The 25,100-nt window shown below is 44.9% G+C and overlaps 2 protein-coding genes across 4 annotated transcripts; one reads left to right on the top strand and one right to left on the bottom strand.

The window, feature by feature from the left end:
* Nucleotides 1-9,610: 9,610 nt before the first annotated feature.
* Nucleotides 9,611-15,703, bottom strand: TMEM138 (transmembrane protein 138). Its single transcript, XM_063093145.1, has 5 exons — nt 15,266-15,703; nt 13,168-13,435; nt 11,763-11,934; nt 10,457-10,532; nt 9,611-10,185 (listed from the first exon to the last, which is right to left on the bottom strand). Exons 2-5 carry the CDS (start codon nt 13,293-13,295, stop codon nt 10,073-10,075), a joined length of 489 nt encoding a protein of 162 aa, XP_062949215.1. The 5' UTR covers nt 13,296-13,435; nt 15,266-15,703; the 3' UTR covers nt 9,611-10,072.
* Nucleotides 15,704-15,868: 165 nt separating this feature from the next.
* LOC134375001 (lysosomal membrane ascorbate-dependent ferrireductase CYB561A3) lies at nt 15,869-24,699 on the top strand. 3 transcript variants are annotated; one of them, XM_063093143.1, is made up of 8 exons: nt 15,869-15,948; nt 17,543-17,656; nt 18,200-18,306; nt 19,177-19,375; nt 20,662-20,870; nt 21,526-21,680; nt 22,436-22,589; nt 23,213-24,699. In XM_063093143.1, the coding sequence occupies exons 4-8, from the start codon at nt 19,192-19,194 to the stop codon at nt 23,234-23,236; spliced, it is 726 nt and encodes a 241-aa protein (XP_062949213.1). In that variant the 5' UTR covers nt 15,869-15,948; nt 17,543-17,656; nt 18,200-18,306; nt 19,177-19,191; the 3' UTR covers nt 23,237-24,699. The 3 variants fall into 3 exon arrangements, with proteins under 3 accessions (XP_062949213.1, XP_062949214.1, XP_062949212.1); XM_063093142.1 differs by lacking the exon at nt 15,869-15,948 and adding an exon at nt 16,176-16,251; XM_063093144.1 differs by lacking the exons at nt 15,869-15,948; nt 17,543-17,656 and adding an exon at nt 16,173-16,251.
* The last annotated feature ends 401 nt before the right edge of the window (nt 24,700-25,100 follow it).

Below are 25,100 nucleotides of genomic sequence, written 5' to 3'. Positions count from 1 at the left end.
GGCTTTGGGCCTTGTGCCTGCAGGTGGTGTCCTTATACTCCCTGCACACCTGCCCACCAGCCTCAGCTCGCCTGTGTCCTGGAGGGTTGTTTCTTGTCTGGCAGTTGTGAACCAGCTCTGGCCTGGGCAAACCAGTGAACTTCTCCACCACCCAGTGGTCTGAACCCCAGCCTTGGGCGTGGGGACCCTACCAAGTTTGTACTTCCTTGGGTACTTTCCTCTTTACATATTTATAGTTCCTCTCCTTATCACAGTTTAATACAGCCGTATGCCACATAACGAAGTTTTGATCAACAAACAGACTGCATATACTACGGTGGTCCCATAAGATTATAGTAGCTATATTGTATAGCTTAGGTGTGTAGGAGGCTATACCATAAAGGTTTGTGTAAGTACACTCTATGATGTTCGCACGACGACAAAATTGCCTAGCACTGCATATCTCAGAATGTATCCCCATTGTTGAGCGATGCATGACTGTAATTCTTTATATTAAACTTGCCATATTTAAATTATTCTGTGGTTTCTGTCTCCTGATTGGATCCAGACCAAATCTTCAACCAATCTTACTGTTATTGATTTCTTTCTTTCTTTTTTTTTTTTTTAAGATGACAGATAAGGGGATCTTAACCCTTGACTTGGTGTTGTCAGCACCACACTCTCCCAAGTAAGCCACGGGCCAGCCCCCTTATTGTTATTGATTTCTAACTCAATTCCATTATTGTCAAAGAACATACTCTTTATTCTTTTAAATTTATTTAAACTTACTCTTTTAAATTTATTGACAGTTGTTTTATAGTACAGCATATAGTATATATTGGTCAATATTCTGTGTACTTGAAAAAAATTCATATTCCGCATTCATATGTATTATAAAGAAATTAAGTGGAAAAAAAGAAAAATAATAATCTTTATATTTACCTGGACATGTACTATTTCTGATGGCCTCCATTCCATTCTGGGGTTCTGAGTTCTGTCTGTTATTACTTCTCTTCAAGCCAAAGAATGCCTTTAATGTTTCTTCTAGTGCAGGACTGTTGGCAACTAATTCTCTTAGTTTTCTTTGATCTGAAAAGTCTTTATTTCAACTTCATTCTTAGAGTGTATTTTGATGAATACAGAATTCTGGTTGACCTTTCTCTTTCAGCTTTTTAAAGTTGTTGTTATACTCTCTTCTGGCCTCTGGTTTCTAGTGCAGGACAGACTCTTATAGAACTTACATAGATAACCATATTGCCATAAAAACAAGAATACTCATAAATATTTTCCAAATTCTGGAGGGATCATGTAGAGAGGAAAAGCAAATGTTTCAATTTCTGTTTACGAAAGCATGCTTTACCAAGTAGCTATAGCTTAAAAAGTTTTCTTAAATATGGGAAATGGAACATTAAAAAGAACCAGCAATGTTTCAAAATAAAGCAGCTGTAAAAACCCATAATTCTTCATCAGTTCATTCAGTTGATGTAATTAACTTTTGCTCTGTTTGACCTTCGTTAGCAGTTTCACAAACCCATTAATTTCTTCATTAGAATTTTGGAAATTCAGTCCAATGGTAGGAACTCAAAGTTATTAGCCCGTGTACTTGTCAGAGTCCTTTTCATTCTTTCCGTGAACCTCCTTAATGACACAATACTCTAAAATAATTGCTTGCAAAGAGCTTTGAGAAAAGGCATCAGAATAAAGCAATTAACTGTGTACAACAAGACTTAAAATGGTCATGACAAGAAAATTTGGTTATTTCTGTGGCATATATCAATTTAAAATAACCAAATTACGACTGATAGCATTTACACCAAGACACACCAGATTTTTTTGAACCTTATACAATTTGGGAACACATGCTGATAATATGTCTATATAACTCAAAGAAGGTCCAACATTGTTTCTTGTTTTGAGAATGCTTCCCATCCTCTGTATCCACGTACTGGCCAGCTGCAAACAAACAAAAGAATGCTTCCCATATAATTTAACCTATCTGATAAGCCCAACTGGTTTTAATATCTTTTATAGATCCTCTGAGAAGTTCCAGGGCTCATGAAACATCTCAAAGTTAGTTCTGTAACAGGCTGAACAGAAGTGACTCCATTTTGTTAAACTTCTAAATGAAAAAGTTTTTTTGTGGGGGCTGGCCTGTGGCTCACTCGGGAGAGTGTGGTGCTGATAACACCAAGGCCATGGGTTCGGATCCCACATAGGGATGGGCGGTTGCTCACTGGGTGAGCGTGGTGCTGACAACACCAAGTTAAGGGTTAAGATCCCCTTACCGGTCATCTTTTAAAGAAAAAAAAAAAGGTTTTTTTCTTACTCACAACCTGAACTGCATAGCTTGCAGCTGGACATTAGAATACAAGGTTCTGGGCCGACCCCTTGGCGCACTTGGGAGAGTGCCGCGCTGGGAGCGCAGCAGTGCTTCCGCCGTGGGTTCGGATCCTATGTAAGGATGGCCGGTGTGCTGGCGGTGCGGCCGGTCACAAAAAGACAAAAAAAAAAAAAAAAAAAAAGAATACAAGGTTCTTATTCAAATGATTGCTAGAATGTAATGAGTTTTGCTCACACCTACACAGAATGATTATAAAAGAAATAATTAACCCCGGTGGCCATTCTTTACTAGCTTACTAACTAGACCTTTCTGAGGTTAACAGGAACTGAATCTGTGACTTGGCTTCATGGAGGAGGGTCACCATGAATCAACTCCCACCCGAGAAGTTCTTTGATGTTTATCTGCAATTTTATGATTACGCTTGCATGTCCCTGCTTAGATTACCATGAATTGGCCCCTCTACCACCTGTCCCTATTAAACCCTTTGGCAAGTCTGGGAAAAGCAGAGATAGTCTTTGAGACATGAGCCCACCATTTCCCCAGGCTGCGGCTTCCTGATTAAAGGCTACCTTTCCTTACACCAACACCTGTCTCTCAATTGTTGGCTATTGGGCAGCGAGCAAACAGACCTTTGGGTTTTGGTAACAGTTTGAGTCAAAAGACATAATTTTCAGAATTTGATTTTGGGAAGTTTGTCAAATAATAAAGATTTAAAGCAATTAAGTAGAATCATAAGTCGCTATAAAATAAAATGAAAGTCGATAAAAGATTTCAAAGGCACAAAGCAGAAGAAATTGTCTTGATAAAAATAAAATCTGAGAGTTGGCCTGTTAGCTTACTTGGTTAGAGCATGGTGCTGATAACACCAAGGTCAAAAAAAAAAAAGTTTCCTAGCCCAGTTACATAAAAGATTAAAAAAAAAAAAATCAATTTTTTTTTTTTTTTCAAACTGAACCCTTGACCTTGGTGTTATAAACACTGTGCTCTATCTAATCAACTGAGCTAAACGGCCACCAGTTTAGCGCTCCCATAAAACCCTGTTTTTCCAACATAGGGGAGCAAACTCTAGCCTCACATCAGTGTACTTTTGATATTATGCTCAATCTTTAGATAAACCTACAAATAATTCCTTTCTAATTTCAGCCAATTTGATCACATATAAAATTCCTTTCATAAATTTATTCTTTACAAACCATTATTACGACTTAGACATTTCCACAACATGCTTAGAATTTCCGTTTTGTCCTTTACTCTCTTTCTTAAATAATGAGTCATTTTACTTTAGGACAAATATTTTATTACACAGTATTCTTTTTCATGCAAAATTATTCTCTTTTCTTTTAACCTTCCTTGCCAAAAGTACATATTTATACCCATACCTTTCTTCGTATGTCTCTCTCCTATTTATTGGTTCCTTCCTATCTAGCTTCTCTTTTCTTAAATTTACTTTTTGAAACAATTTTTAATAACCTTTGGATTTACACAACATTGCTCCTTTTTAACAACACATCTTACTTTACTTGTACACTTTGCATACAGAATTTGTGTCTCTATTTTTAGTAGTTTTAGTTACATATACTGATGAGAATTTTTAACTCTCAGTAACCTTAAAGTTGTGAGAACTTTAAGTCTATTTTGAACTATTTTTCACATACCAACATTTTATGAATCTACATTTTATAATTTCTAGAAACATGTACTTCCTCATAGAATAATTTTTTCATGCTTACTAACAGTTCCAAGATGTATAGCTTTTCTATACTGTGAGAAATGCCCTCACCTGTCCAATGCCAAAGGATGGACACAGAGACACGAGGTACAGCAAAGCAAGACTTTATTTATTTATTTATTTTAAAGATGACCGGTAAGAGGATCTTAACGCTTAGCTTGGTGTTGTCAGCATCATGCTCAGCCAGTGAGCAAACCGGCCATCCCTATATAGGATCCGAACCCACGGCCTTGGTGTTATCAGCACCGCTGCTCTCCCAAGTGAGCCACGGGCTGGCCCTAGCAAAGCAAGACTTTAATAATGGCCTTGCAAGTCTGGGTGTCTGTGAATGGGACAGGCACATGGAAAAGGGCTGCAGCAAGCGATTTATTCCCTTAAATGCAAGTCCCTCCCCCTACTTCCTCATTGGCTGAGTACTACAGGGTGCATAATCTTTCCAAATGATGTCTAAAATTTATTACCCACTTGCAAGGAGTTCCTTTGTCTGGGGGCTCCAACAAGCCTGTGAAAAAGGCTTGCTAAAGCCCTGTGAAAGGAGAAATACCAGAGAATGAAGAAAACAATGGGAGCTAGTAACTAATTACCATCTCAAGGAGAGCTCTATCTGTTCAGTGACCCTCCAGGAATGGGCTGGACCAGTCGGATAACTTTTTGTGCTGGGCCTGAATCAGTTAAAACACCCTCAGATAAGTCATTTCTGAAAATGAATCACTTAGATTATTTTCTTACATGTACTATATAAAAACAAGATGCTAATGTATACAAATTTTAAACTTATGTTTAATAATTAATACTTTAGTATTTTTTTGCATGCGATTAATTTTTTAAATTTTAACATTTACTTGTATGTATTTGTGGGGTATGATGTATTGTTTCAATAATAATATAATAATATAATTTATAATAATAATGTTTTAGTATTTTAAATGACCAATATATTTAATGAATATCTATTACTTAATTTCACCTCAATGTTTCAGGTTACCAAAAAGACTTTTTAAAACTATGAAGAGGGGCTGGCCTGTGGCTCACTCGGGAGAGTGTGGTACTGATAACACCAAGGCCACAGGTTCGGACCTTATATAGGGATGGCTGGTTGGCTGACTGGCTGAGCGTGGTGCTGACAACACCAAGCCAAGGATTGAGATCCCCTTACCGGTCATCTTTTAAATAAAAAAAAAGAAAGAAAAAAAGGAAACTATGAAGAGTTCATTTATAAACATCTGTGCCTAATTTACTTATTTTTAACAACCATACTTGAACTGTTCATGAAAATTCTCTGAGACAATGAACAAAACTAACATCTCCAGTTATTTTCCAATTAACCAATTTTACAGTACGTGAATGTTAGGCAGTTGCCACCTAAGCAAGAACTCTGAAGTTAAATTACATGGGTGTTTTACTGATCAGAAGACACAGCTGTTTTCACTAACTCAATATAGATTCTCTTTTCTTGATAGAATACTTGATTAAAGCTCTTTCTTATTTAAAGCCAACTGATTAGAGCTCTTTTATATATTTTGGTAGAGAACTATCACATACTTATAACACATATATATAGACATATAGACCCACAGACAGAAGCTAATCCTATAGCTTTCACTAAGATTCTTCATTTGCCAATTTTTTTTTTTTTAAAGATGACTAGTAAGGAGATCTTAACCCTTGACTTGGTGTTATCAGCACCACACTCTCCCAAGTGAGCCACTCCGGCCCTTCATTTGCCAATTTTTAAATAGTACCCCTTCCACCCCCTCTTAGATTACTGATACTTCAATTACTCATTCCATTGCTTCAAACAATTGTTAGCTGGGCACCTCAAAATTTGCATTTCCAAAGGAATGACTTCCAGACAATTTACAGAAAAAGAAACAAAGGTAATGTTTATTATGTAAAGTCTAAATCAAATCGATGTCTTTCCCATTACAAAAGTTTCTAGTGGTTGAGGGAGCCGCCTTTACAAATAAAGATTTCCTATACAGATGGAAATTTCTTTTACAATGATTTTCCAAATAGCCAACTAGGTGTTAGAAAATTGTGTTTTGGAGAACAATTTAGTTCCATAGATAGTCTTTTCAACCTAGCTTGTTTTGGGCTGGCCAGTTAGCTCATGTGGGAGAGTGTGGTGCTGCTAATATCAAGGTCAAGGGTTTGAATCCCCATACTGGCCAGTTGCAAAAAAAACCAAAACAACACAAAATTTAGCTTATTCCTCAATTATATTACTTACTTCAGGTTGGGAACTTATAACAAACATGGTGAAGAAAAGCTTGTTCTATGCTTGCTTGACCTGGGAGGGCCTAACAAATACTTTATCTAGATTTCTTTTGGTCTTCTGGTTGAGATAGTACTAATTGAAAAGGATGGTAGATTTAATTTTCTCATCAATTGGTAGCTTAAGCTTTTCATTTGCTCTTCTATGAACAGCCTTTTAATGAGGCAATACAAAATTTTTAAGCTTCTGGGTGGTGTTATAATGCTGTGCTCTAACCAACTGAGCTAACCAGCCAGCCCGAGGTGCCCTTATTTAAAAATGTATTAAGCCTTTTCAAGACCCAGAGCCATTCCCAAAGACAGTGAAAAGAAAGACTTAAGTGGCTGACCAGTTAGCTCAGTTGGTTAGTTAGAGCATAGCCTTATAACACCAAGGTCACCAGTTCAGATTCCTATACTGGTCAGCTGCCAAAAACGAAAAAAAAAAAAAAAAAAGACTTAGATAAAACTCTAAGAGCTGGAAACAATTCATTTAGCTGCAAATGGGGTGCAATCTGCATTTCTGTCCAGCAATATTCTTGGGGCTCCCAACCCTTTGGTTGGCTGCTTGCATATGCAGGCCCTATAAACTGCATTCCTCTGACAGATAGAAAGTCAAGCCAAGTTCTCAGGACAAAGAACCAGACAAACAGGAAAGCAAGAAAGCACAATAGCTGTTCACAGGAGAGAAAAGATCAATCTTTAGAACATCCCGTATAAGCACCATCATAATTCTGAATTATTTTTAGTAAGATTTTGTTCCTTTTGTAAATATATGCAGCATCTGGGGCCATAGTGCTTATACATGTAAAAGACAGATGTAGCAGAATCTTTTTATTTAATTGGCTACCGGCCAGTGCAGGGATTGAACCCTGGACCTCAGTGTTACCAGCATTATGCTCTAACCAATTTAGCTAACTGGCCAGCCCTCTGATCTTTTCAAATTAGGATCCTATTCTGTTGGTTCTTGGTTTTCTCAGAGCCAAAATGGCTTTGGCTCCGAGGTCTCCTTGACCAATTTAGCCAGTGATTTTCCAGTTTTTGTATGATCCAGTCACACACCTATGGCCTCCCTTACCTAAGCATGCAATACAAAAAAAGAAACCCACACACCTGTGAATTCCAAAAGCCGAGTTCACAACCCCTGCAGTAATAACCATTGTACTGCAACTGCTATCTATTACCTTTCTTTCTTGTCTTTTTATCTTTGTCAGTTACCTTTAAAATGGCAGCCATTCTTGCCAATGACTTGTCAGCCACTGCAAACCCAAAGGTCATGTACCCTGCCACAACACAAACTAACCCTTGGTACCCGAAGGTCAAACACTCTCACAGCACAAACTAACCCATGGTACCCCAAAAAGCCAGAGATCAGGGAGTTCAAATGCAAAGAGAGCAGAGCTCGGACCTGAGAGGGACTTACAACTCTCTCAGGGCTCCATGAGGAAGACAGTTGTCCCCAAAAGAGGGACTTAGCAGTAACTTCTGCATTCCTCAAGGGGTCTCGGGGGTCATCAGTAGTCTCTTTCAGGTCCCTTTGTGGCCTCCAGAACTGTCAAAGAACAAAAACAAGGTGGAACTTGGCAGGGGTGATTCCATTTTAATTTTTAGTATGGTCTTTTGGTCCTAGTGTAGGAACTTAGTCCAAAACATATACTTTTTATTTAGCACATGGTTAAAAAAAAAAAAAAAAACATCAAGTAATATTTTGTGACATATGAAAATCGTATGAAATTCAAATTTGTGTCTGTACTTTATTGAAAACTACCCATGTACATTTGTTTATGTCATTTACATATTGATAGGTTCTGAACATAACTGGTGCCATTTTAGGAAAAGCCAAGCACAAAATGGCTGCCAACCCCCCCTCTTTTCCCTTTATGAGAAGCCTCATGACTTCTGTGAAATAGAAACCCTTTTGCTTCTGCATGGGTGCAATTTTCCACCCCGGTTCTATCAGCCAGGTGGAGCTTCCACATTAGCATAATGCCCCTCCTTGATTGTATCAGCCACCCCTTGGTGCCCTACAACCTATATAAGCTCTTCCACACTGACGCCTGGTGCTGCTCTCCACCTAGAGGGCCACCTTGGCTGCTGCCCTCCATTTTGAGTGCAGCCCTGCAGATTCTTTTCCTTTAATAAGGCTTGATAGGTACCCAGTGTTTTGGCTCACTTTCTTTCACAAATCATATGGTCTGTGGCTACTTTCATGATCCAATGTCAGAGTTGAATACTTGTGCCAAAAATCTAAATTTTTTTTTTACAGCTGGCCAGCATGGGGAGCCGAACCCATAACCCTGGTGTTATAAGGCTGCACTCTAACTAGTTGAGCTAACCAGCCAGCCAAAATCTAAAATATTTACTATCGGGACCTTCACAGAAAAAGTTTGCCAACCCCTGTGCTAAAGCGTCTCTACAGAACAAGTTTCATGGAGCAATCCTCTGGTGTGAAGGACTGATTAAATTAATGGTCCCCGTTCTTCACCCTTCCTGTGTCCATGCCTTTGGCTTTGAAACTTTTTAGTGGCTTCCCATTTTGACTCTGGGCTCAGTCACATGACTTGATTTGACTAATGGGAGTCTAAGAGACAGATAAAAGCAGAGGCTTGAAATGGGATTGCACAATGGGGTTTGTTCTCTCCTGTTCCCCTGCCACTGTCATGCGAACAGGCCCAGGCTAGTCTGCTGGAAGATAAATCATGAGTAGCCCCAGTCATTGCAGCTGAGGTTATTTTAGGTTAGCCACAGCCAAAGGATCCCAAGATCATCTCAGCTGCCTAGCTGGCCCACAAATGACCAAAGACACATGAGCAAGCCCAGCTGAAGTCATCCAGACTCAGCCAGATCAGCTGAGCCCCAAGACTCACGTGCCAAGTAACTGTTTATTGTTGTGTCCCACTGAAGTTTGGTGGTGACTTGTTACACATTATTCTGGTGATAGAAAACTGATACTGTGGGCATATAAATTTTTAAAATTTCTTTTGCCAAAATAGGCTAAGGAACATTTTTACTCTTCTAAGGGCAGTTTAGGCCTCTGATAAGCAGATAGAGTCTGAACAAAGCATGGAAGTCTGGAACTCCAGGAGTGGGAGACAGGGCATCCAACTACAACACGAATTTCTGCAAAAATACCTTTTACTCAAAACGGGGCTCAATAAATAACTGTGTTTGATCTGTGGCTCAATCTGCCCATTGGGTCAAGTAGTTGCTGAGGCTAGAACTTGACATGCCTCTTAACCATGAAGAGATATTGCTAGACAGAAAGACTCCATCATTTATGGAAAAAGAATTCAATTTATTTCCTATTTATAAAATGTTAAAAAAGTGCTTTGGGTATAAAATCTAAATGTCTAAGGGGTGATCAGTCAGGAGCATATAACTATCGTTCCTGGCATCCTTCAGTCATTCATGTGTGGTACAGGGAAAGTGAGGGCTGGGAGGTCCTCCTGTCTCAGGTTTCCTGAGAGAGCCACAGAACCCTTACTACAGAAAAGGGGGCAGAGAGAATGAACGGGATAGAGCGGGAAAGGAAGGAAAGGGTGTAGAACTGAGATAGGAGGCAGGAAAGGGATTATGTACTGAAGTCTGTTGGGGAACATTTTAATTTACAAGAGGGAGGATCTTCCTTTTCGAATGCTGAACACAACTGGCCTGAGCCTGTCTTAGGGAAGTCCACTGTTTCCCGGTGCCTAGGGCCAACCCTTCCTGCAGAGCCGGAAACGTGGCTTCTATCAGGAAGGAAAGACATCCATCAGTGTGACAAGAAGAAGTCACCTACGGACTTGCATGAACTCCTTGCGCAGCCACAAAGAGTCCTGGTAGAAGCGAGGATCACCCAGTCTCACAGCTGTCCGTTTGTAGAAGTAACAGTACAGCACTGCCGCTGTGGATAATAAACAGAAAAGAAGCCTCAGGGATGCTCCTGAGTATTTGTTTCAGGATAAGAACAGAACCTAACAAGGTTAAGGGGCACTGCCTCATGACTTCCCAGTCTCCCTGCAAAGGCAGAGGGCAATAATCTCCCCTGTTCTTGGTGTGGCTGTCCCAACCATCCCAGGCCAGCTGTGACAAGGGTGGGAAGCCAGGATCAAGGACCTCACTACCAGAGACATATGTGGGACCCAAGTGAGGTGTGATGTTGCTTTGGTCCTTACCTAGTCTCTGGAATACAAATAGTGTTTGAAGTCCATCTGTCCAAACAAAGCTGTTGGAGTTTTTCCAGCGTAAGTTCTGAAGGAGATATGAGTAGACAGGGAAAGGTTAATGGCCACATGAGGCCCTAACATCTCCAATTCGGTTAGCTGCAGGGTTGCCATTCAGTTCATTCTCTCTATAATCCCAAGAAGTGTTTCTCAAAGGAGCCTCAAGCTCCCTTTTTAGTAGCAAAGGCAATATCCTTTTAACCCTGAGGTAGGAAGTATTTATCCCCTTTCATTTCATAGGAGAAATGATATACATTATCTCAGGAGTTCAGCTGGTCCCCATCTTGCCTTGAAAATCTCAGGCTCAGCTCCTGTCAGATAAAGGCTTTGGTACAATCAGGGTTTAATCAGATCAACAGCTTTTATAGTACAGGCTCTATTTTCTATTTTGGCTCTAGGAACCAGAGCACAGAATCCGCTTCAGCACTGTTCTTCTTTCTTATGAACTCTACTTCTCTCTATGGAATCACAAAGACAACCTAATAGAGAGAGTTCGGTTGAGAAGGTGGCTTTAGTAAAATGATTAGAGAATCCTGATGTTTTAAAAAACTAGTTGCATCAAAATGAGTACATGAGAGGGCTCAGTTGGTTAGAGTGTGGTGGTTCTGGTAATACCAAGATCAAGGGTTCAGATCCCTGTATTGGCCAACTGTCAAAAAAATAAATAAATAAATAAGAGTACATGAGAAACACATGAGACACCCAAAAAGATGAAAGAATTTGTGAAGCAGAAGAAATCTGAAACCATAAAGACTGGATCTGACCCAAGGCCTATGTTAGAACCAATGGGAGGCACTGTGGAGATTGGGTTTCCTAGTGTAGGTGATGGGGACTTAGCAGAGGGCATGAAGTGCTAAAGGGCAAGCAGCACTCTTGCTCGGCTACTTCCCAGAAACCTCCACTGCCTATACCATTAGCCATGGGACAATGATGCCTAAGAATATGCCACCCACCTCCCCAAATAGCTAATGATGAAACAGATTCGACTTGCTGTTTTAGCCCTGTTTAAGGCAAAAGTGAGCTGAATGTTCCAGAAAAGTCCCTTGACTCTTAGATAAGGCTATTCTTCAACACATAAGTTTAGGCAAAATTGTCTTATGAAACTCTCACATGCCTAGTGCTCTAGCCAGGACCACTTGACCATTTCACTTGATTCCTATCAAGGATTCTGTAAGATGTAAAAGAATGATGCTGGGTTCCCAGAGAAAATATATTCCTAGTTCTTTAAAGATTCAAGAATTCAGAGCTTTACTCTTACCATGACCCAGACATGAAGGGAGATGCTGAGGGCTAAGTATACAGCTGTCAGGATGATGGTTCCTTTGAATTTATGGAATAGGAGGTTGACCAGGCCAGCCTGGAAGACGAAGGTGTTGAAGAACATGAGGAAAATGATGATGATGTTGAAGAGGACTGCAATATCCTGGATGCTGCGGACACATAAAACAAATGAGGCTGAATGAAGGCCTATGTCAGGACTCAAGAGCCGGCCGTAAGTCCTGAGGGACACCATATAATCTGTCCTTCACTGTGATAGGGTCATCTGAAACCCTCACAGAGACAGCATGGGCTTTGGGACCCACATGACATCAGTTGAGTTGCAGTCCACAGACAAAGTTTTCCTGCTCTGACACTCTTAACTCAATAAACCTACTATGTACTTTCAAGAAGCTAGTTTCCTTCCTACGTCCAGAAAATGCCAGCCCTATCTGTCACATAACCTGGTCCTGTCAGGCAATTTCATCTAGCAAGACAACAATGCACTTCCTTTGATCTCTGCATGGCTAGTGCCTTCACGCCATTCAAGTCCAATTCATATATCCCCCTTTAGACTTTCCTTTAACCCCGCTACCTAAAGTAGCTCTCCCCTCCCTACCCCAGCTACTTAATATTCATTGTATGACATCACTACTCAAAATTATCTTATTTTTCTTCAGGTAGTCATTGTCTCTCTCCAGCCAAAGTCATCTGTCTTTCAATGGAAACCTCATGAAAGTAGAAACTTGTCAGGGTGACCACTGCAGCTAGAACACTGTCTGGCAGGCCACAGAATACTGTTGAATGAAGGAAGACCATGTCCAAGACTGTGGTTTTCAGCTTAGAAAATGCCTCATGGGGGCCGAGCCCGTGGCGCACTTGAGAGAGTGCAGTGCTGGGAGCGCAGCGACGCTCCCCCCGCGGGTTCGGATCCTATATAGGAATGGCTGGTGCACTCACTGGCTGAGTACCAGTCACGAAAAAGACAAAAAAAAAAAAAAAAAAAAAAAAATGCCTCATGGAATCTATAAATCATCGTGGAAGATAAATGCCAACAATTTCTGTCCTACGGATTCATACATATTATTAATATTATTGCCCTGTAATCTTATTTTGTAGTCCTCTTTCATGGCAAAGACAATATTTCTACTCACAGATGGAGAAAATGACAGTCAGCAGTCTGACCTAACTTCCTATGTGACCTGGTCCCCTTATCCCCAACCCTTCTTAGAAGCATATAAAACAGGACTTCTGACCATGTCTGTGTGCCATGAAGAACCCAGCACAATGTTTAATTTTATTCTCCCTGATATTTCTTTATTAATAACTTAAAAATGCTAAATCACTACTGTCAGGGCTTTCAGACTGCTTGGGTTCAGCTTTCTAAACCCACCCACTGAACTCACATGAAGAGCACCAGCTGGATGACCGGAGCCATTCGGAGCAGCTCTGAGAAGGAATTGACAAAGAGGTCATAGGAAAGCAGCAAGAACTGCAGGGAGAGCACCAGGCTGTAGTTACTGGTCTGAAGCATCTTCCTTCTTCTTTCTTTCGTCCTCAAGGGCACATTCCACAGTTCCAGAGAAAACAACTCCCGGTTCTCTTCCCAGCACTGTGGGAGAGGTGTCTAGTTCCTCTCAATCAGAGCTGTTTCCCTTGCTCTAAGGCAAAGGCCTGTTGGGGAAAAAAGGAAGCAAGTTTAGAAATTCATTAATACAACAAACACTTACTGAGGAATGGTGTGCCTGGCACCATTTCAAGTGCTTGAGATATGTTAGTGAACAAAACCAGCAACCCCAAAACCCCAACTAGTCACTCTAGGGACCCTTCCTCTCAAACCTTTCTCCATGCCTGGAACCTTCCAAATACAGCGCTCTTTCTTACCAAAGGAATCTGGTGGTACTACAGACAAGAGTGACTGACTGCCTGGTCACATAGTAGTAGTTTATAGTAATAATAAAAATTAGCAGCAATAGCCTTGGCATAAAACCCAAACCAAAGTAACAATAGCAACAGCAGTGTATGTATCACTTACAATGTGCCAGGGACTGTTTTAAGCACTGGTATTATTTAAACCTCACAATAATTTCATGAGGTAGAAAATACATTATTTTTTCCATTTTGCAGATGAGAAAACTGAGGCCCAGAAAGGTAAAATAATTTGTCCAAGGTCATATAGCTGGTAAGTGGCAGAGCTAGTAAGATTCAGATCTAGGCAGTCTGAGTCCAAAGTCTATGCTCTTAACTACTGCAGTAAGTTGCCTCTTACATAATTCACAGGCTGACATGTATCTGGTGGGAAAAATGTCAGCACAGAAATGGGAGGTAGTATAGGCAGGAAAAACTGAGAGGAAATAGTGCTCTCCTGTAAAGCCAAGTTCAAGGTTAGTCCTGTAAAGTTCAAGGTTGTGGTAGCAACACAGTGTCACCAGGTGAGGGGAGCTGGGCCTTTATTTTCATATATTCCAAGACCCACAAATTGCTTTGGGGGTGTTCTGTGACCCTGCAGCTGGATCAAATCTATAAACAAATTTCAAAATGTTTTGAAAAAAAATTTTTTTGACGTGTTGGAGAATGAGTACGTTAGCATCTGTGAACTGTCTGAAAATTTACAAACTCTTTTCATATCTGTAACTTTACTGAATCCTACAACCATCTTGAAAAGCAACCATTATCATGCATATAATCCCCATTTTACACACAGGCTCTGAGAGATGAAGGTATTGTGCTCCACCTCAGCTGATGGTGAAGTCCCACCTTGCTGGACGTACGACCGACCGTGGTTTCTCTGAGCCCAAGTTCCCCACTCATTAAATAAAACCGACAGGAGCCGGCCCGTAGCTCACTCGGGAGAGTGTGGTGCTGATAACACCAAGGCCACGGGTTCGGATCCCTATATAGGGATGGCCACTTCGCTCACTTGGGAGAGCGTGGGGCTGACAACACCAAATCAAGGGTTAAGATCCCCTTACCGGTCATCTTTAAAAAAAAAAAATAATAATAATAATACTGACTGCCATCATTAGGGACCAGCATCATAATAAACTTGTCAGCCGAGTTAATTTCCTTTAATCCTCGCAACAACTCTGAAAGATGGGAAAGAATTACCCCCATTCTACAGGCAAGTACATAGGGTCAGAGTTCAAGTCCTTCCTCTAGGTCGCAAGTGAGCAGAGCCAGCATTGCTAACTAGATGTGACGCCAACCCCTGCTCTTAAGCACTGCTTCCCAGGCCGCCCCGAGGGCCGCTGTGAGGGGCCGTTCTACAGAAACGCCCGCCGCTCTCTCCAGGTGAAGGACGCTCATGCCTCCCCTTTGGGGCAGTGTGAGTCGCACGGGAATCCACAGCTATCTGCCGCCCTCCCTTTGTCCCCAGAGCAGTTTTCCTCACCCTTCCCAATCCACTTAAAGTGGGGTTGCCTTGGCATAAAACCCAAACCCAAAACAATAACAACAAACATTGTGACTTCTGGTCACTGTGCCCACTCCTCATCAACCACTCACCTCGGAGACCCCAGGTCGGTTGTCATGGGGACGCCATGCTAGCTTCCGGAAACTGGCTTTACATTCCGGAAGTAGATGGCGGACGCTGGCTCCGCAAGTGGCGTGTGGGCCGGCTTGTCCTCGGCTTTCTCTCCCATTCTACGGCCGGTCCGGACGCCATGTTTGGGCCATTGCTTGCCTGGGCCCGCCCCGCTGCTGCCCCTCCCAGCGTCGCCTCCCGCTCATCAAGGCCTGCCGCCCACGCCGCGCCTGCCTTGCTGAGGGCCTGCCGCGGGCTGGAGAGTTCGTGTCAACCTGAACATTTCTGCTTTCTCAAGATGGGGGGCAGAGGCCAGGGCAGACGCGTCGCAGCGCTCCTGGTCCCTGACCCCTGGATTGAGGAAGGAACGCCCGCGAAAGAACCGGAGTTGGGGGACCGGCACTTCGGCGCGCTGGGCGGAGGCGAGCCCGGGGCTCCGGACTTCATTTCCCAGGCTGCCTCGCGTGCGACCGGAAGTGCTTCGAGCCTATAAGAACGAGGCGGCGCGCGGCGCTCGGTTCCGGGGTGGTGGTGCGAGCCGGGGGTGGTGGCTCGCAGTCTCTTCCCCAGCTCCCAGGAACCTTGGGAGCGGCAGGTCCGGCGCCGGATGGTGAAAGGCAGGTGTCGGAGACTCCGTATCCGCTGTGTCCCACTGTGGTCAGGGGTGAGAGAGAGTCCGGGCTGGGAATTCAGGGTCCTGGGTTCCAGTGCTGGCTCCGCTACCACCTCGCTTCGCTCGACCTCAGTTTTGTCTTTTAGGAGATGGACACCATTCTCCGCGCCCTTCCTTCCACAGGTGGTGGTTGTAAAGGCACGGAAGCTCTTCGGAAGGCGCAGAAAGCAGGTGGAGCCCCTCGCCCGGATTTTCACCCAGTGTTAGCTGGGACCAGGAGCTCAGCAGAGGGGTCAGGGATTGACCCCCGGGTGCCTGGAACTGTTCTTAGCCAGACCCGAGCACAGTTGAAAGGTCTGTAATCACTCTGGTGTTAAGGAGGACCTTGCTTACTTACCTCCTGGCTGGAATATTGGACCCCTCACTCTTGAGTCCTGACTTTACAGAAGTTACCACTGGAAATAATCCTCGGAGCTGAGGGGAGTGGATCTGAATTCCTGTACCAGTTCTGCCACTCACCTTGGCAAAGTCACTTGCCTTGTTTGGGGGCAACAAACTACCACCCACAGGCCAAATCTGGCCTGCCTGAATGATTTTTAACTGTTTAAGTGATAGAAAAAAATGAAAAGGATAATATTTTGTGATGTGAAAATCATATGAAAGTCACATTTCAGTGTCTATATGTAGAGTGTTGTTGGAACACAGCCATGCTCATTTGTTGAGATACTGTATATGGTGCACTTGTGCTACGCCAGCGGAGTTAGTGACATAGTTGTGAGAGAGACCATATCCCCTGCAAAGCCTAAAATATTTACTAACTGGCACTTTACAGAAGAGTTTGCCAACCCCTGCCTTGGAGTGGGGCGCTACAAAGTGAGGGCAGAGCGGGAGACTAAACCGTGGTGAGCACATCCTGAAATCATAGCCCAGCCTGCTCTCTTAGCACAAGTGAGAGGATATTCTCAGCATTTGCATTGCAGTTTTCACTGTGTTCTTCCTTTCCCCTACTTTTGCTATTTCAGTGGGAGGGAGGGCTTACCTGTGTACTCTTGAGCAGAACAGTATAACTTTACAGCCTTCTGTCAGGGAAGTTTCTCCATTGTCTATTTTTTTTTTTTTTTTTTTTTGTGACCGTTAAGGGGATCGCAACCCTTGACTTGGTGTTGCCCGCACCGCGCTCAGCCACTGAGCGCACCGGCCATCCCTATATAGGATCTGAACCCGCGTCAGAAGCGCCGCACTCTCCCGAGTGAGCCACGGGGTCAGCCCCCATTGTCTATTCTAAGTGTGTCACAGAGCAGTAGTTTAGGACCTCTTCTAGGAGTGCAGATCCAATCCCTTTTGGATTATATTTACTTAGCTTTTTCTTTTTACAAAGGAAAAAGAGTTGTGGGTATTGTTAGATGGGTGGAGCCTATAGACCAAGAGCTCCTTAATGCTGACATAACTTTTCACTGGGGGTGGTAGGTGTTTTAGCTGAATGTCTGATGACCCCAGACTTTCTGACCTTGCAGAAATTGAGGGGGCAGCTCCGAGGCTGGGTAACAGATCTCTGAGCTCAGTACTTGAGTCGCAATGCTTCTCAGAAGCTAGTGGCATAATTTTCTCCTGTCAGCCTCATTGAAGCTTGTTTTTTTTCCCACAGCCCTCCGACCTTTCTTTCTCAGAGATTTTTGCCCAGTGTCTCTTCCTGGTTAGGTAGATGCCTGGCATGGGAATAGCTGGCATGGCATGGAATCGGGACCACTGAGAGGCCTGGGTAGGTACAGGGACCATGAGTTTCAGGTTTTTGTTAGTAGCTAGGATGAAATGCTGTCACAGCAGTAACTAAGAGTATAATGCTTGACTCCCCACAATGTCCTTACATACATTTTCTCACTTGACCTTCTGACAACCTGTGGTCAAGGAAAGAGCATGGGCCTTGAAGCCAAACAAAGGTTTGAAACTCCTTTTCCGCTTACTGGGTCCTAATGCTAGTAACTTAGTCTTTCTGGGCTTAGTTTCCTCATGTATAAAATAGGGATGATATGGGCTGAGCCCATGGTGCACTCGGGAGAGTGCGGCGCTGGGAGCGCGGCAACTCTCCCGCCGCGGGTTCGGATCCTATATAGGAATGACCAGTGCACTCCCTGGCTGAGTGCCGGTCACAAAAAATAAAAATAAAAATAAATAAAATAGGGATGATATTCCTCACAGGTTTGTCAAGAGGAGTCAGTGGGATCATGTGTGTAAGGTTCCAGTGCTTATGCTATTCAGTGTTCAGTAAATAGTATTATTATTGCTATCTATGCCTCTCTTTCAGATGAGAACACCGAGTGCTGCAAATGTTAAGTGATTTGCTCAAGGTGCCCAGTTTGTAAGAATTGGAGCCCAAGCCACCACTCTGTCAGCCTACCACTAAGTGTAAAAGTAAGGAATCAAGTGTTTTTTGGGAGTTATTGGCTATTTCTTCTGTCTGGTAGCTGGTTCAGAGTGAGGGATCTCAACTGCAAGAACCCACATTGTTGCCTTCTTGGTGTGAGTCCATGGAACAGGGTGACTGTCTTGAGGCCTGGGCCCATGCTGCCTACGTAATAGCTGAAAGCAGGGGCAGTCCTGTAGTTCTGCCCACTTTCCTGGCTTTTAAGAGTAGCCGCTCAGAGGTTTAGGCATTTGCCATGCCTGAAACCAGAGTTGGTTTTGGAGTTTATCAAGTACACCTGGAAATCTCAAAATAAACTTTTTGCTTTGTAGACCGTGAGTTCTTGCTTCCTCTTTTTTCCTCTGGACTTTCCCCAGAGGAAGAGAAAGCAGAAGTCTCAGGCCTGGAGGCAGCTGAAGGGTATCACCCAATTCAAGATGTGGAGTGTGGGGACTCTGGAATCAAGGCCTGATCTTACGTCCTCAGTGAGGATTAGCCCCCCAGAGTTCACCATCTGGGGAAGGAAAACTTACTGACTTTCTGGTCTAGTGAGGGGAGACTAATCCCAGGGCTCTGGGCCCGGACCTTTGTCATTTGGCCGCAGCAGAGAAGACCCTCTCCAGGGCCAGCCACAGCCCTGAGCTCACTGTTCTGTGCACTACCAGAAGCTGGGCTGGGCCTTCACTCATTGGCCATAACCAGAGATTAGGCCCACCCAGCCATCGAGGCCTCACGGGGTGGTGCCCAGGCTGATGGCAGGGGAACCGAAGTAAGAACATTCCATCCCATGGGCCAAGAGTGAGGTCAGTGTTACCTCGCTCAGCCAGTGTGTGGGTGCACCTGAGCCATTGGGGACGTGTGACTTTGGCTTCTTCTAGGAGTGCTTGATTAGAATGGCTTCAGGATGGTTTTACCTGTCCTGCCTGGCGCTGGGGTCCCTGGGCTCGCTGTGCATTCTCTTCACCATCTGTTGGATGCAGCACTGGCGTGGTGGCTTTTCCTGGGATGGCAGTATCTACACGTTCAACTGGCACCCAGTGCTCATGGTTGCTGGCATGGTAGTACTCTATGGAGCTGGTGAGTAAGAGGGAAGTGTGGGAGGTGTGATATGTGTGATATGGTTCAGGCCTGGATGGGGCACTGCTTTCCATCTCCAAGGCTGGCCTTTGTCGATGTTGCATTTGGGGTTGTAGGGTTAGGGTGGGTTGGTCTGTCACTGGGCTTAGCTCTCATTTGGGAGAAGTGGTAAGAATGGGGGCATCTGAGAAGGGCAGCTTCACAGGTACTCTAGGACAAGGGTTGGCCAACTTTTTCTGTAAAGGGCCAGATAAGTATTTGGGGCTTTGTAAGCTGTGTGATGTATGTTGCATCTACATTCAACTCTACCATTGTATTGTGAGAGCAACCACAGACAACACCTAAACATATGAGCATGGCCGTGTTCCAATAAAACTTTATTTAAAAAAATAAGTGGTAGGCTAGATTTGGCATGTGAGCTGTAATTTGTCCTCCTCTTCTCCAGGGAACAGGAGGTTGAAGCCTCTCATGGTAGTCAGGCCCTTGCTTACTCTTCCTGGACCCATCTTTTTTTTTTTTTTTTTTTTTTTTTTAAAGATGACTGGTACAGGGATCTTAACCCTTGACTTGGTGTTGTCAGCACCACGCTCACCCAGTGAGCTAACCGGCCATCCCTATATAGGGATCCGAACCCATGGCCTTGGTGTTATCAGCACCACACTTTCCTGAGTGAGCCACGGGCCGGCCCATCTTTGTCCTATACATTAAAATCTGTGCCTTGGGGCCCAGGTGAGCCTCATTTTTCCCACTTGTAAAATAGGAATAATGATGACATTGATGATAGCAGCTTACCACGTGCATCTCACATTTGTCATAGTATTTTGGTTCTACAACAAGCTTGTGAGGGGGCTCAGTTGTCATCCCCATTTTACAGATGAGGAAACAGCTAAGACGCAGAGCCTAGATTTGGATCTAGGTCATCTGACTTTAATGCCTGTGTTCTTGATAACTAACCTCGGTTGTGAGAACAGAGTTTGATGAAGTAATGAATGTGACAGTGCTTTTTAGCCTGCAACACTGCATACAGCTGCATTTATCGTAATGACAGAATGGCAGGTCCAAGAAACCTGCTTCTCCCTCTTTAACTGGCCCTTGTCTCCTCCCTTCATGGCTGTTATCCCACAGATGACAGGAAGATAGAAGATGCTGAGGAGTTGATACCAGTGTCCTAACATTTTCTTCTTCCTTGTTGGGAGGCAGTGTGGGATCGTCTTGGGGTAATTCCCCTGATGTGTGGGTGAGCACAAGGGGAAGAGGCCGAGCCTCTGGACTGCTCTCTCCTGCAGCGTCGCTGGTGTACCGCCTGCCCCAGTCGTGGCTGGGGCCCAAGCTGCCCTGGAAACTCCTCCACGCAGCCCTGCACCTGATGGCCTTCGTCCTCAGTGTTGTGGGGCTAGTTGCTGTCTTTAAATTTCACAACCATGCAAGTGTCACCAACCTCTACTCCCTGCACAGCTGGCTGGGCATCACCACCATCCTCCTCTTTGCCTGCCAGGTGGGTTCTCTCCACCCTCCTCTCTGGGTTCCTGCTGCCAGGTCTGGCAGCCATGGGCTCTGGCTGGGGCTTCACTTGCATCAGCACCGAAATATTCCTCTGCTCATTGCCTGGAGAGGGCCTTGCAGGGCATGTCCTGTAGAATCAGCAGTTTAAAGGGCTGTGGGAGGTTGGTGGCTTTTCAACTTACCGTTCATTTTACCCATCAAATCGCCCATCTGTTGTCCCAGAGCCCACTGTGCTTACTTTGTCATAGTACGTTCCATGTTGGCTCTAACCAGCCGTCTCCTTGTACTTCCCCACTCTGGTTCACCTCTCTGTGAACCAGAAGCAGTTCTAGAAGTGGTGTCGTATTCTGATGTCAGTCCTGTACTGTGAGGAGTTTTGTGAACAAGGACTGGAAGGAAGCAGAGACAAACAAGGCTAGTTGGGTTTGCTGGAGGGTAGAACCGTAGCTGAGCATTTTATTTACCATTCTTGTTGCTTGTGTAATAGAAACAGACCTCAAGGAGGAAGCTAGGTGTGGTGATGGGGCAATGCCTGGTAGGAAAGGAGGGCCAGGGTTCAGGGGAAAAGGTGCTGGTGTGGTGCGATGACCTGGGGCATCTTTGGTCACACACAGTACAGTCAGGTGCTTCTTCCCTTGTGTCCACAGTGGTTCCTGGGCTTTGCCATCTTCCTCTTGCCCTGGGCATCCCTGTGGCTGCGTAGCTTCCTTAAACCCATCCACGTCTTCTTTGGAGCCTCCATCCTCTCTCTCTCCATTGCGTCTGTCATTTCCGGCATTAATGAGAAGCTTTTCTTCAGTTTGTGAGTGTGATGGGGTCCCCAACTCTAAGGTGGAAGGGAGGGAATAGGGTCTTCTAAAGGTTCACCCTGTGATCGTGCCACTCCCCTCAAGGAAGGGAGGAGAGCCTTTGGGGTTCGGCTCATTCCTGATTTGGAAGGTAATGGAATTGGTCTTTCTGTAGGTTGTGATTGGTAAATTCGTCAGCAAATATTTATTGAGCATCAGGTTGATTCAGCATGCACTGTGTGTCAGAAACTTTTAAGCACCTCACATTTAATCCCCTCAACAGCCCTACGACTTTGGTGCTCTTGTCATTGTTACTCACAGATGAGGGAACTAAGGCACAGAGAGGTTAAGTTAGTTACCTAAGGGCATATAGCCCGTAAGTGACAGAGCTGGGCTTCGTTAGGCAGCCTGACTCCAGGGCCTGCATGCCTAACCACTACTGTCCATTCTTTTGGACAGGCTATGGGGTTAGTGAAGAGCAAGTTAAGATTCGAGGCCAGACCTGGGTTTAGATCTTGGCTATGCCATTTAGTAGTTACGTAACTGTGGGCGAGTTCATTCCACTGCTTTGAGCTTCAGTTTCCTCATAGGTAAAAAGCATTACACAGATATTTGTTACTGTGGCAGGGATTTAAAAAGTATGTTAAAATTCCAGGTCACAGGAGGTTCTGGAAGACTTTTTCACCTTCTCTCAGTGACATCAAGTCTCCCACTGGGCAAAACAGGTAGAAAAGTCTCTTAAAGGCCCACATTGTTTTCTCATCTTCAGGAAAAACACCAAGCCCTACTCCAGCTTGCCCAGCGAGGCTGTGTTTGCCAACAGCACCGGGATGCTGGTGGTGGCCTTTGGGCTGCTGGTGCTCTATATCCTGCTGGCTTCATCTTGGAAGCGTCCAGAGCCGGGGATTTTGACTGACAGACAGGTATGGGTTTCTGTCTCCCATTCCAGGGTGGGATAGAGCCAGGTCTAGAAAAAGTTTACCCAGGAAAGGCTTGCCCTTGCTAAGAAGACCAACCCAGTAGCATGGTGGGAAACCAAGTAGCTTGAAGGTGGAATAGGGTGGCTAAACGGGGAGCACTGGTAAACCAGCACATCCCAGCGATGGCAGCAGGTGCAGCTATTCAGGCTCAGGGGCTCCCAGGGGCTTGTCCATCAGGAGACAGAATTCCCCTTCCCAAATTCCTGTGGTTTCCTGAGATGGAGTGTGGTCCTGTCTTCCCCAAGGGAGGGCTTGAGCATGATAAGCGTGTGTACTTTCTACTTTAGTGGTTTGGGGCTAGTGTAGTGAGACAGGTGCTTGGTGACAAGCTGAGTGCTTAGAGCCTGTGCTTGTCCACTCAGGCATCTGGTGGGAGGTAGGGAGGTGGGGTGTGTACCAGGCTCAGGGGTTTGGGGGCCTCCCTGAAAGATTTTCTGGTGTGGGCAGGGATCACTGTGCAGGTGGGAGGGTCTGTCTGAACAGCTCAGGCCTGGTGTGACTTCTGCAGGTCAGGAGCCACTTAAATGTCGTGTCATTAACTCCTGTGCATCTGCCTGTCTTTCCAGCCCCTGTTGCATGATGGGGAGTGAACAGGAAGGGGCTCCCAGGAACAGTCGGTGGTGCAGTCTGCATTCCCCCCAGAAGCTCTCCTCTACCTGGGGCTCCCAGCCAGTCTTGGCAAAAAACTTTCTTTGGGTCCTGGGCCCAAACTTCTCCTTGCCTCTCTGTTGGGCCAGCCCTCTCCAGCTGCTTGCTGCCCATCTGGTTTTCTTGGTGGCTTTGGCTTCTACACTCTTTGGCATCGACTTCTCAAGTCCTCCATTTACACCAGATCCTCTTTGCCCTGGTCACTCATGCCGCTTTTGCACCGTCTGAAGAAGTCAGGCTGATTTCCCCTTAAGACTCCTAGGGATGTGGTAGAAAATCCTGACAGCTCAGGAGAGCCCAGACTCTCCTGATTATGCAGTCTATAATGTGAGAAATGAGGGAGGTGGTAATCCCTGAAGGCATACATTTCACATAGGCCTGGCCAGAGAGCAGCTTCCTCTGCTGTTACCCGCCCCCCAGCCCCACTTGTGTGTGAGGTTGGGTGGAGATATCATGAGGTGATGGAAGGATAAGGGAAGAAAGGCGGCAGAAACAGCTTCTGCAGAGAAGCTGACTGCTCTGAGCTGTTGTTCTGTGTCACTGCATTCTGTGTCTGTGTGTGTTTTGACTGTGCACCTCCACCTCTTCGAGCTGCTGCTACAGCCGAGGCCTTGATCCTGGCCTTTTCCTGTGACTTACGTGCCTGTCACTGGCAGGCAGCGCTGTGAACCCTGGTAACCTGCTCTCCCCCCGACAGACACCTTGTTCCCAGAAGTCTCAGCAGTGATGAGTAGCAGAGGTGAACTTCCTTTACTTCCCCTCGCTGGTCAAGGCTTTCCTGCTACCCCTGTGCAGGTTCAACCCTTGCTCTCCTGGCACAGCCCTGGCCCAACCTACCATGATACTGATGTCAAAGTTTTGATGTACTGTGCCCAGAGAGCTCTAGGAGCCACTGCCAACTTCAGAGGCGTTCCTTGCTGAGTACCAAAGTGCCTCCCCTGCCCCAACAATGGCTACTTGCCTGGCTGATCTCAGTCTTCCATGTCATGCCAGAAGCGCACATTCTTGTTCCCCTCCTGAGGAGAAACGGGTGGGGAGGGACAAGTCTTGTTCCTCTCCTGAGTGTTGCTGCTGCTGTGGCTTTTTTTGCTTTCTCCAAATAAGCCCTGTCAGATCCTAGGGTCCCTACTGCTGTGCTTAGTAGACAAGTGGGATGGAGCCTGCAGTTTCAGAGCCCGTGTGCTCCCTGGCAGGTGGATGAGGCTGACTGTCCATCCCAGCCCCACCTTGCCAGATGTTGGCAGAAAGGCTAGGAGTGAACTTTCTGATCAGATGAAGCCTTCAAAGCCATTCGGATGATGGCAGGCACCTTGGTCACATGACCAGCTCCCCCTCTTTCCATTTGGGCAGGCATTTCATTTGTTTATGAAGCTTGGTTTTTATTAAACATGTTTTAAGAATCAAAGCTGTCTTGTTTGTTTGGGCTACTGTAGCAAAAATACCATACATTGGGTGGCTCAAACATTTACTTCTCATGGTTCTGAGGCTGGATATCCAAGATAAGGCCCTGGCAGATCTGATGTCTGTTGAGACATCACAGACCATCCTCACAGACTGTCTCCTCATAGACCATCTAACTGCTGTAACCGTACCTGGTGGCAAGACTGCAAGACAGCTCTGGGCCTCTTTGAAAGGGGCACTAATCTCACACCTGAGGGCTCCATTCTCATGACCTAATCAGTCCCGAAGGCCCCACCTCCTGACACTGTCACATGGAAGTGAGGACTTCACGCATTTTGGGGGATTCAAACATTCAGTCCATAACAAAAGCCTCCGCTGAAATGACGTTGTTAAATGAGCTCTGGG

This window comes from Cynocephalus volans, chromosome 4, assembly GCF_027409185.1.
Source record: "Cynocephalus volans isolate mCynVol1 chromosome 4, mCynVol1.pri, whole genome shotgun sequence".
Lineage (NCBI taxonomy): Eukaryota > Metazoa > Chordata > Mammalia > Dermoptera > Cynocephalidae > Cynocephalus > Cynocephalus volans.
This window is presented reverse-complemented; position numbering and strand designations above follow the sequence as displayed.